The following is an 11829-nucleotide window of genomic DNA, read 5'->3' on the forward strand; positions in this document are numbered from 1 at the left end:
TTCTCTCTTCTCCTTTCCCACCTTTCTTCAGCCCAGTGCCAGCTCTTTTTTTTTTTTTACTCGATAGCTTTAATTTATTTGAAAGCTTCCCATATGTACATATAAATATGAAATAAAATTGAATATCACTAAAACTGCTTAAAAATTATTGTAGCTGGTGCAAACAGCACTAATAAAGGCTATATTTTGTGCTCCTTTCTACACTGTTCTATACAACACAGTAATACATGGCCAAATTTCAGTGAGGATATCCTGTTTACTGATGGGTTCATATTAACTGTTGTAATCTGCTTTGGGAAGCCTGGTGTTATAAAGATTGGAAATAAATTTAAACGCTTTCATTTGGGCACATGGAATCACATCTTCACCTCATTTCATTTTGCAGAAATGCATTATTCTGTTTTGACCATGTTTCAGGGACAAGTGGTTTTCATGAGTCAAAATAATAAAAACAAATATTTTCTTTCATGCAGATCTCATTTATTTAAACATAACTAAATGGGCTATAAACCCCTAATGAAGTCCATCGATTTCCTTATATTTTGACCTTGTGATGAGCGTCTTATACTGTGCCAAAAGCTGCCTGCCCCCCCCCCCCCCGCCACAGTTGTGACTGCCATCTCCCTCCTGCATAATAACAACACCCCTCTCCCACACACTATAGTCCTACCTTTTAGGGCCTGCCCACCCTGGTGGTGTAGTGGCCTCTGCGGCTGCAGGGGCAGGAAAGAATCCCACTCTTTTCTGCACGCTGCCACAACTCCGTCTCTTTACTCTATGTCGCGGGCAGCACCCGCATTGTTTTCAAAATGGCTGCAGAGACTGGAAACCTCAGCAGCCATTTTTAAAACACAGCTGTGCCATCCACAGCACAGAAGAACAAAGCAGAGATGAAGTAGTGGGCAGCAGGCAGGAAAGAGTGGGATTGTTTCCTGCCCCCTTAGCCGCATAGGCCACTATACCACCAAGGCGGGCCCTGGCCTTCAAGGTAGGTCTTGGGAAGGCTGTAGTGTGCAGTGGCCAGTGGAGCGCAGCGCCAACGCAACAGGTAAACACGGCAGTCTGTGGCATGCATCGAATGCTGGCGCCTCCTTGCCTTGCATACCTTGCTTACCAAGTTCCACCGGCCCTGGGGGGGGGGAGGGTGGAGAAGAATGGAATTTTTTATGTCTGGGTTTTTCTGTGGTGAGTTGGAGGAGCAGGGGAGTGGAGTTGGCAGAATTACATACCTATGTCTGGTTTACTGGAATTGTTTAATGAGATTTCCGGATCTTTCATAGTGTAAGTACAAGGAAGGAAATTCCTTTCAAAGTTTGGAGGAGGCATTAGAGGATTCTGGGAATCTAATTCATGCTGTAGAAGAAACATAAGAAGGTACATTAAGTCAAACCGCACTGAGATCCATCAAGCCCAGCATCCTGTATCCTGATGGTGGCATATGCGGGTCAGACGCACCTGGCAAATTTCTAAACATTGATCAAACTTCTCATAGTTCATGTCAGGGGATGAGCAATAGCCCAAGTCTACCAGCTAATCATTTTTTTTTGTTTCAATAGTTTTTTATTAATAAACAACAGAATAAACATTACTTCCACAATTCAAAGCAGACATTTGAATAATTCCTCAATAGTGTACAATGCTATACATCTCTCATTCTAAGCATTCTCTCTTATTAAGCAACTATAAATCTGCAAATGAACAAATACAAACTTTAATTTGTTATTTCTCCCCCCCCCCACCCCCCCTTACCCTCCCTCCCCTCTCCCACCACGCATCTATTGCTAACTCACTTGGGTCATGGCTCTTATGTGTGTCCAGAGTTCATCGTTCATATTATAATTTCCTAACCTTTTGTCGGTTAGTTTCTCCATCTCCTCAATTAGGGACAGTTTTAGAAGCCAGTCTTGCTCTGTTGGTGCCTCCTGCTGTTTCCAAAACCGAGCAATGACACTCTTTGCAGCTGTCAAGCACATCCTCTTCAAACGTCTTTGCCATTTAGCTCCTCGTCTGTTCCCTAAGCCCAACAGGCACCACTGAGGCTCACACAAAAAGTTCTTGCCTGTGTGGGCAGTTATCTTTGCAGTAATAGTTTGCCAATACACTTGTAATTTCCCACAGGACCACCAAATATGTAAAAAGGTTCCCACATCCGTTAAACATCTCCAACAATACTGTGAGGCCCCTGGAAACATCACATGCAGCCTATGTGGGGTAAAATACCATCTCGAGAGTACCTTGAAGGCATTTTCTTTCAGCAACACACATGTCGATGCTTTGTTAACTTCCAAAATAATGGCCTTCCACTCATGTACTGTTAATTCCTTCTGCAAATCCCTTTCCCATCTAGTCATATACAAACATTTCTCAAAACTCCTACCCCTTATATATTTATACAACTTAGATATAACTCCCTTCATTGTTCCCAGAGAGCCCCACAAGTTCTCTAATTCTTCATGATCCTCTGGATCCTTTCGTAACCATCCTTGTGTATAAATGTAATGTTGGACCTGTAAATAAAAGAATCTATCCCTATCCAAAACCCCATAATCTTCCTTGAGCTCTGTAAACAATCTCATTTTCCCATCTTCTAATAAATCTCGAAACCTCAATATGCCCCTCTCAGCCCACCTCTTTGCTACCGGATTTCCCAACCCCACCCTAAATGTAGGTTCCCCCCGAATATAAGCATATGTAGATGTATTTCTAGTTTTCCAAAAGCGTGTCCTAAGGGAACCCCATAGTGTCAATAAATGCCCAACAAACGGATTGGTAGTGAGCCTGCCAATAGTGGGGTAAGTTGAGGATGCCCATATTACTGACTGCAGGCTATGCTGCTGCACCATCTCCTGATCCATGTATGCTACCACTGACCATTTATCCTGTCCCCACGTGGATATAAGTTTCAGTTGTGCTGCCCAATAATACCACTCAAGGTTCGGTACCCCTCTCCCACCCAACTCTGTCGACCGCCAAAGCAGCTTCCTACTGAGCCTCGGAGCTCTGCCCCCCCAAATAAACTTCAATATTGCTTGTTGTAGGATCCTCAACTCCCTCCCAGGGACCGCTACCGGCAATGTCTGAAACAGGAACAAAAGTCTAGGCAATACATTCATCCTAATTGATGCTATCCTTCCCCACCAGGACACCCACTTACCCATCCAACCCTCCATATCCTTACGTATTTGGTGGAATAACGGTATGTAATTTAGCTGGTATAGCTGAGGGATCTGAACAGGTATTTTCACTACTAAATATTTAATATTATCCCTCCGCAATCTAAAAGGAAATTTACGTGCGAGCTCTTCCATCCTATGTTGTGCTATGGACACCCCAATCATTTCAGATTTGTCATAGTTTATCTTAAAACCAGAAAGCCTACTGAACTCCTCCAACTCTGCCAACAATATAGGGAGATTCAACCCCGGATTGTTTACAAAGAATAGCACATCATCAGCAAATAAAGCCAATTTGTGTTCAGAACCACCTATCATAATTCCTGGAATGTCAACTGATTCCCGCACCCTCTGAGCCAAAGGCTCGATCGAGAGTGCAAATAGCAGCGGCGACAGCGGGCACCCTTGTCTAGTTCCCCGTTCAATCTGGAAAGCTGGTGTATACCCCCCATTGACTTTAATTCTAGCCACTGGCTGCTCATATAACCGCTGTAGCGACCCTATCAACCCCCGACCAAACCCCAGATGTTCCAGCACTTCCCATAAATAGGGCCATTCCACCCTGTCGAACGCTTTATCTGCATCCGTACTCAAAAAAGCCACTGGGATCCCCCTCTGTTGGGCTACCCACATAACATGTAGGGTGCGTCTAATGTTGTCCGCCACCTGCCACCCCATGACAAACCCCGATTGGTCAGTGTGAATCAGCGTAGGCAGAACCTTTCCTAACCTATCAGCAATTACCTTGGATAAGATCTTAACATCTAGGTTTATCAGTGAGATGGGGCGTTAGGAGCCACACACCGCCGGGTCCCTTCCTGGTTTCAAAAGCAGGGAGATCCCTGCTTCATGCATGCTCCCCGGCAACGATTGGCCAGCAAAGCACGCATTCCCAACCCTCAGCAATATGGGCCCCACCTCCCCAACAAAAGTCTTATAGAACCTGGCAGAATATCCGTCCAGGCCGGGCGCCTTCCCTCCTTGGAGACCCTTAATCACCCGTTGAATCTCCTCAAGATGGAATGGGGCCTCTAATTGTTTGCGTTCCAAACTGGACAGCCTTGGGAGGTGCAACTCCCCTAAACTCTTCCTGATTTCTCCCCCCTCTGCCCCCCTCTCACTACGGTATAAGACCTGATAAAATTTTTCAAACTGATCTCTAATTTCTCCATTTCCATAGTACATCTTGTCTCCTGCCCCTTTAATTTTTGTTATTGTGTGGCTCCTTTGTCTATGCCTCAGAAGATTAGCCAGCATCCGTCCAGATTTATTCCCAAATTCATAAAATTTTTGTTGTAGTATCGTACGTAAAAACTCCACGCGTTCTACTTGCAATTTCTCTAATTCCGCCCTGCACTGTCTTAACTCTCTCAGGACTATCCCAGAACCTCCCTCCTGGTGACGGCATTCCAGCTTCACTAGTCGTGCCCGTAAATCCAATTCCCTCTGCTCTCGTTGCCTCTTTTTCCGTGCTCCCCACTTAATGAGATGACCCCTCACCACAGCCTTCAGGGCATCCCACAATGTACCATCCTGAACCTCACCAGTATCGTTCATAAGCATGTAATCCTGAATGACCTGGAGTATATCCTCCCGCACCCTACCATCCCCCAGAATTAGTTCATTTAATCTCCAAAAAACTTGGCGCCTTTCCTCTGTCAGGCCCTTAAGCTCAAGCTCCACTGGGGCGTGGTCTGATGCAGATATGGACCCCACATGTGACTCAGACACTTGGTCCCATAATTGGCGGCTGCACCACACCATGTCAATCCTTGTATAGGTATTCTGGGAACGAGAAAAAAAGGTATACGACCGCTGGCCCGGATGCCTAAGCCTCCAGACATCCACTAAATCTAGATTGGAGACAAGTGATTTTAACTGTGTACAGTGGGCCGAGGACTTATCAACCAGCCCCTTTGAATGATCCATTGATGTCATACTGGTATTAAAATCTCCTCCTAAGATCATCCCCTCTTTCTGAAACTGGAAGAGTTCCTTATGTATCCGGGTAAAGAATTCTCCCTGTCCTGAGTTAGGGGCATATATATTACTATGGTCACCTCCTTACCATTCAGCTGACCCCTAATCGCCAGGCACCTTCCCAGAGCATCCCTGTATACTTCCTCTGTACAAATGGGATATGTCTACGGATATAAATCACTAATCCTCCCACCTTACCCCCTCTAGCATCAAAGTGTGAGATACAGTCAATATATCCCCGATGTTTAAGTAGGTGTGCATCCCTCTTTTGAATGTGTGTTTCCTGCAATAATATAATATCCCACTTAAGTTTCTGCAATTCCCGATGTATCAAACTTCTCTTCAATGGGGAGTTCATCCCATTGACATTCCATGACCCAATGCGTAAACCCTTGGTACCCTTCCCTCCCCCCCCCTCCACCCCCCCCCCCCCCCCCCCCCCCGCTGGACTGAGCCTAACGCCGCCAGCTGATGATATTGAGGAAATTACTCCCCGCCGGAGCTCATCACCCTCTTCCCACACAACAACATTTCCCAGGACCCCCTCCCCCCATATTCGCATATTTCTGCTTAACTCCCAGACCCTTTCAACCATAAACAGACATCCTATAACAACTCCAACATTGCCCCCCACCTATATACCATATTTCTTAACAATTCCCCATCAAACCCATGAGGTAACCTGAAGTCACGAAACCCCCTCACGTCCGTTCAGGGTACTCTGGTCACTGCTGATTAGCTGTGTAGTGTTCTCTCTTCGTGGGCGAACTCTCTGCCATGATGGCCCCTTCTTTGTCGTAGCTGACATACTGGAGCTCCCACCCGATGCCGCCGGAGGCAGGTTTGTATATCCCAGTTCAGTAAGGACTTTCCAAGCCTCTCCTAGCGTAACCACTCGTCTGGTGATTCCCTCCGCCGTGAACTGGAGACCAAAAGGAAAGATCCAACGATATCGGAAATTGGACTGCTGAAGATAGGTGGTCAGATCTTTAAATTCTCTGCGCCTCTGAAGGGTACCCAGCGCCAAATCTTGAAACACCAATATTTTATTGTTATCCCAGAGGATCTCACCCTGGGATCTAGCTTTCTTCCATATCTTATCTTTAATAGTATAGTCTTTGAAGCATACTACAATGTCCCTAGGTTGCTGATCTCTCCTGGGCCCCAGACCTCCGATGTACCCGGTCAAATCTTATTTCAGACTCCTCCATATTGGTCTGTCCCTCCGTGCCAATATCCAATATTCTAACACAAAGTTCTCGAATCACCTGTGCACAGTCTTTATTCTGGTCCGTTTCAGGTACCCCTTTGAATCTCAAATTGTTCCTTCTGGACGATTTTCCAGATCTTCCACCTCCAATTGCAGTTTTGCTTTTTCAGCTTGCACAATTGTAAGTGTAGTGCGCAAGCCCTCTATTTCTCCCTCCACGTGCTCCAACGTGTCCTCCACCTGCTCCACCCTGCCTCCGATCTCTCTCACCTCTTTTTGAACGTCTGTGACCGCCTCCCGGATAGTTTTCCGGACCGCCGACATTTCAGCCTTTAAGGCTTTAAACCACCTCGCTACCTCCTGCTTCGTCAGCTCGGTATCACTTTCCAGCTGTTCTACTGGATCCTCCGTTCGGAGCCAGAATCCGCGGCGGCCATTTTGTTGTTAGCTTTCTGCTGGGACCGGCTCGTGTTCGCCGCCTCGACCTTCTGTGTCGCGGCGAATTTAAACTTTTCCAGCCGTTTTCTTGTCGCCATCGCTTCTCTTTGTCTTGCCCTCAAAACCGCCAATCTCGGGGGTTTTGGAACCGGGAAATAGCTCTAATTTCTGCACTGCCCCGACGGAGCTATGGATTCAGGCTTCCATCTCCGACGGTGACGTCACTTCCTCCTCAGCTAATCATTTTTATGGACCCTTCTTCCAGAATTACTGCTGGTAGACTTCTCAATCGCTTTTCAACCCTACTACATTAAAATTGCCTTAAAACACATTTTTGGCAACAGATTGCAAAACATTTAATGACAGAGTGATCATTATTGCCAAGTGATACCACTGTGACCCCTTGCACAAAGTCCTGTGCTCCAGTAAGATCAAGAAAATTCCCCCCCCCCCCCCTCATTATTTCAGGACCAATTATTTCATGAAACAGTCATTTATGGTATTTAGAAACTTTACCTCCCTGGTATGCTCTGATGAGACATACACGAGGGGGCATAATCTAAGGGGACAGTTTGGTACACTCGATTACGGAGCCAAACATTCAAATTCTGTTCAGGCGTACATGGTCCTTGTAATTCATGTCAATTTTGTCAGCAAAACATCAGTAATGACAGAATAGATACACCCTAGGACACAATTTTAAGTACAAGTTGAATCACGTTACTAATTGCCAGATGACACACGTAATTTATGTTATTTATTACCCCTGCAATTTATGTTACGTAGGATGCACTATTCGGATGGTATTAAAGTGCGTCTCACTGAACATAAGAGCCGCCTGATGATCACTCTGATGGCGCCTTTGGTTGGACATTGTTTGCAATTCTACAATTTGTTTCAAGATTTGCAGGGGTTATTATGTTCACATACCAGAATTAGCTCGCGGCGGGGATCAAGCAGCTGCTTTGGCCACGCAAGCAGTTCTGGATTTTTGAACTGAATACGGTGATCCCGCTTGGACTAAATGAATGCATTGAATGGAATTCCATCATTTGAATTTAGTTTGCAGTAGGTTTTCCGTTTTCACTGTTCCATGTCACGTTAAGATTTAATATCTTAGAGCTTAACAATCCTTATAGAGACAAAGCATACCTTGTATTGATATTGATGTTTTTTTACAATGCTTAAGCACATTATGAGATGTGTTCCTTCTCAGTTCATGCATATGTCCTTAATAAAGTTTGTTCTCTCAAGTGACGTCATGGAAACATCCACACCCCGAGAGTTTCCCATCTCCACAGGAGCCTTGAAGAGTACTTGTGAGGTGAAGCTTTCTATCAGCTGGCAATAAACCTAGGGGTGAGATGGTCCTAACTCAAGTCCCTGATGAAAGACGTGAACCCGCAGAATCGGGCTTTATTCAGGGGAGAGCAGTCTAAATACTTATGCGGCATAAATGCACAGGAAGTGTCTTTCATTGAAAGGAAGCTCTGGAACGAGGAGGACATAGGATGAAGACGAAAGGGGATAAAAACTCAGAAGTAATCCGAGGAAATACTTCTTCACGGATAGGGTGGTAGATATTGTGGAACGGCCTCCCGGTGGAAGTGGTGGAGACAAAAACTGTATATGAATTCAAGAAAGCTTGGGACAAGTACCTAGGATCTGTAAATAGTGAAAGGAAGCGTAGATGGGCGCATGGTGGGCAGACTGGATAGGCCCTATGGTCTTTATCTACCTACATTTTTCTATGTTTCAATTCAATTTCTTCTACCCTGCAATTTCCCCAAATAGAGTTATGTGTGGTTTAAAGGAAATAAACTGGGCATTCTCAGGAGCTGCAAATTTAATTACATTTAGAATAATCAATTTTTATCTAATACGTACTTTGAGAATAGAAAAGCGTTAAGAATTTTACAAAACACACCATAATTAAACATCATCCTAATTGTGACGGTAATTGATTCCACCACCACCGCTTGGCATTGGAAGGTGGCTGAGAACACAGATTTATACACAACACATTTCAGATTAGTATATGATAAATCTACAAGGAGGAGTCTTGCTGTTTTCAAATCTATTGCAATCCAATAATAAAGTCAGAGTTCTCCATATAAGCTGGACTATCACCCTATATTATAAGAAACAAAATGCACAATTTAAGATAGACTTTGCTTCCACAGGAAACCAGTGTGGTTTGACAAACAGCAGCGATCTCTCTCATATTTTGATTTTCTATGACTTACTGATTACATACACCCTGATTGCTCATTGTGTTCACTACAACAAAACCTATTAGTCTTCTTTTCCTTCACCAAAGTTCGACTTGACACTATCAGGTGTCTGACTTGTGCGGTCATTGTTTCACGGATATGGATCACATAACCAACCAATCTACATCTGGAATCATTCCTCATCAAGTCTAAGCCAACTTAAAAGCTAGTTGTTATTCTCTGGCCTTGACTTGATCGTTTCTGAGTTTTGAGAAAGGATGCCGATGAGAAGGGGTCTTCCTTATTGAGCACTCAGAAGTTTTCTTGAGACCGAGGGATACAAACTGCAGTTAAGTGAACTCCTGTTTTTAATGTCTTAACATGTAATTCCTAATTTTAGGTGGATGTGATTTATATTGTTTTATTTCTGTAAATCACCGAGATATAACTAGGATTTATGGTATATTAAGTAAATAAATTTGACCTGCAACTTCAACTTAACTAGGGACTTCTTTTCCAAGTTTGATTCCCAGGACAGGACTGGCAGTGCTGCAGTGTTTCCAGGCCAGGCTGGGGAGGAAAGGGGAGAGAAAGTTCCAGATCTCTCAAAATGTTTATACCTAGTAGCTGAAATCAAGAATCAATGGCTGCTGCAATGACTTGGATAAAGACCAGGTGGAAAAATCCCAGGTGAGAATAAAGGGTCTTAATGCTCAAACCCAGCCCTCATCCAGATTCAGCTTCAAGCCCAAACAAGCAGAAGAAACTGCAAGGCCAAATTAACAAAGTAAGTAAATAAACTGTAGACTAGGAATTGTAACAGCAGGTCAGGATATGAAGGGTAAGTTACTGTGGGTACTGCAAGAATACAACCAGGGCAGAAGTAGCTACCCCTAATATTTCAGAGTATGTTGAGCTGAAAAGATCATTCCCTGTAGCTCAGTACCTCAGTTTCGAGGGGCGTCCACTGCAGTCTACCAGTTATCACACACTGGAACCGAGACTCCACCTGCCTGAGCAGCTGCTGACCACATTCATCCAAGAGAAAACGAGAGACCCCCGCCAGGCGCAGGGACACTGGGTATGATATCAGGCTCCCGATTAATGTCTGGAGTAGTTCTGCAGCAGTCTGGCATGCAAACGAATTCCCACTGATCTGTGAAAGTGTAAGAAAAGCCAGAGGTGAGAGACTGCTCTGCTACTAATCTATACATGCCTGAGAGGCAAGAGAAAGAGGAGAGAGGAAGCTCCACCAGTAATGTACACAGGTAGGAGAGAATAAGAGAGAGAGAAAAGACAGCTCTACCACTAATCTATACAAGAGACAGACAGACAGAGACAGACACAGAGAGACAGAACCACCACTAATCTATACAGGTATGAGAGAACAAGACATGCCACTAATGTACACAGATGTGGGAAAACAAGCCACAGAGAGAGAATTATGAGAGAGATAAGGTCCCTCTGGTCTATACAGGAGAGGTAACTAACTGACCAGCAAGATGAGGTCTGATATAAAGAAATCATTAGTAATAACAGGTCAAAGGTCCTCCTTTTAATTAATGCTGCCGTCTCATGGACGTGGCTCTCACCCTGAATCCAGTGATGTCATTACCCTCTAGAGGGATGATGGTCACAGGTAAATCCTGCAACACCTCATGGTAATAGACCTGCAGGTAGCGCAGTACTGAGGGCTCCATGGGAACCACCGTCTCCTGCAGTGCCTGGTCCACCAGGAAACTCTGCATCTTCTCTGTGTTTTCCTGCATAAAATCTCTTAAGGTGATGGCCTTCACACAGTCACCAGCCTCTGACAAAGTGATACTGCAGCAGGACAAGGTGCCCTGTAGTTCCTGCCACTCCTGTGAGCTCAGGATCTCCACGTGCTCATCCGACACAGGCACACTGAACTTGCACAGAGCTTCCAGCAGCAGAGAGCGAGCCTCAGACAGGGCCGGGCCAGAGGTTGCACTCAGCGTCAGTACGCAGTCCAAGGCCTCAAATGTGGCTACCAGATGTCTCTGCTTCAGAAGCTGATCCAGATGTGCCTGCACATCTGTGCACTGCAGCAGGGTCACAGTCTGGGCATCCATGGGCACGTGAGCCTGAACTATACCACGCAGGAACTCCAGAAGGCGGTTCTGCAGCTCTCTCCTCCGTACTGCATCAGCCACATATCTGCACGCCATTCTCATCTGTCTCCACAGTGACATCTGGGAAGGCGGCTCGCAACTCCTGGAGCACTGGGCTCCTGATTAGCAGCTGAAGCTTCATAGGCTCTGTGATGTTGATGAAATTGGACTCAGGAACTGCAACATCCTCGTGTAGTGGCGACAAAGGTTGAGCTGGAGCCTGCACCAGCAGCTCTTCTGTCAGCTGAAGGAAGTCGTAGTATGGGGAGACTTTGAGCAGACGTTCCTGCAGTGTATGTTCCTGTTTCAACACCCGCTCCACAGCTGGGGAAAGAGAAAAAAAAAACACCCTGCCATAGTCAGACAGCGCCCAGAGATCAGACAGCTTATGACATTTAGTACTTTATGAAACCAATGAGAACAGGGTAACACACAAACAGGAAAGGTCTGGCTTGCATGTGTCCCTGGAGCACTCATGCATGCCCTCCTCCCAGTTACTGTTTTATGAGAATGGCTCTATTTTACACAGGCTTTTCTTTCATGATAGTAGAGATAGACCTTGCTATTTTTTTTTATTTTGCAAACAGGTGCAGTGTAAATCTTCCCTGGAAGGGGGGGGGGGTGCTCTGAGCTACAGCTAAGAGAATTTTCTCATTGTCTTAGGGTTTTCTGCTGCTGATGAC

The 11829-nt window shown here is 45.3% G+C and overlaps 1 protein-coding gene across 1 annotated transcript in view; it reads right to left on the reverse strand.

Moving 5' to 3' along the window:
• Nucleotides 1-11470, reverse strand: part of LOC115458847 (protein mono-ADP-ribosyltransferase PARP10-like) — a gene marked incomplete at its 5' end in the record, with an annotated part of 48078 nt that extends 36608 nt beyond the window's left edge. Inside the window, 4 exon segments of the mRNA XM_030188673.1 lie at nt 1230-1353; nt 9961-10170; nt 10607-11183; nt 11185-11470. Of these exon segments, the coding sequence (XP_030044533.1) occupies nt 1230-1353; nt 9961-10170; nt 10607-11183; nt 11185-11470 (1197 nt within the window).
• Nucleotides 11471-11829: the final 359 nt, after the last annotated feature.

The sequence above is a fragment of the Microcaecilia unicolor genome, unplaced genomic scaffold (assembly GCF_901765095.1).
Source record: "Microcaecilia unicolor unplaced genomic scaffold, aMicUni1.1, whole genome shotgun sequence".
Lineage (NCBI taxonomy): Eukaryota > Metazoa > Chordata > Amphibia > Gymnophiona > Siphonopidae > Microcaecilia > Microcaecilia unicolor.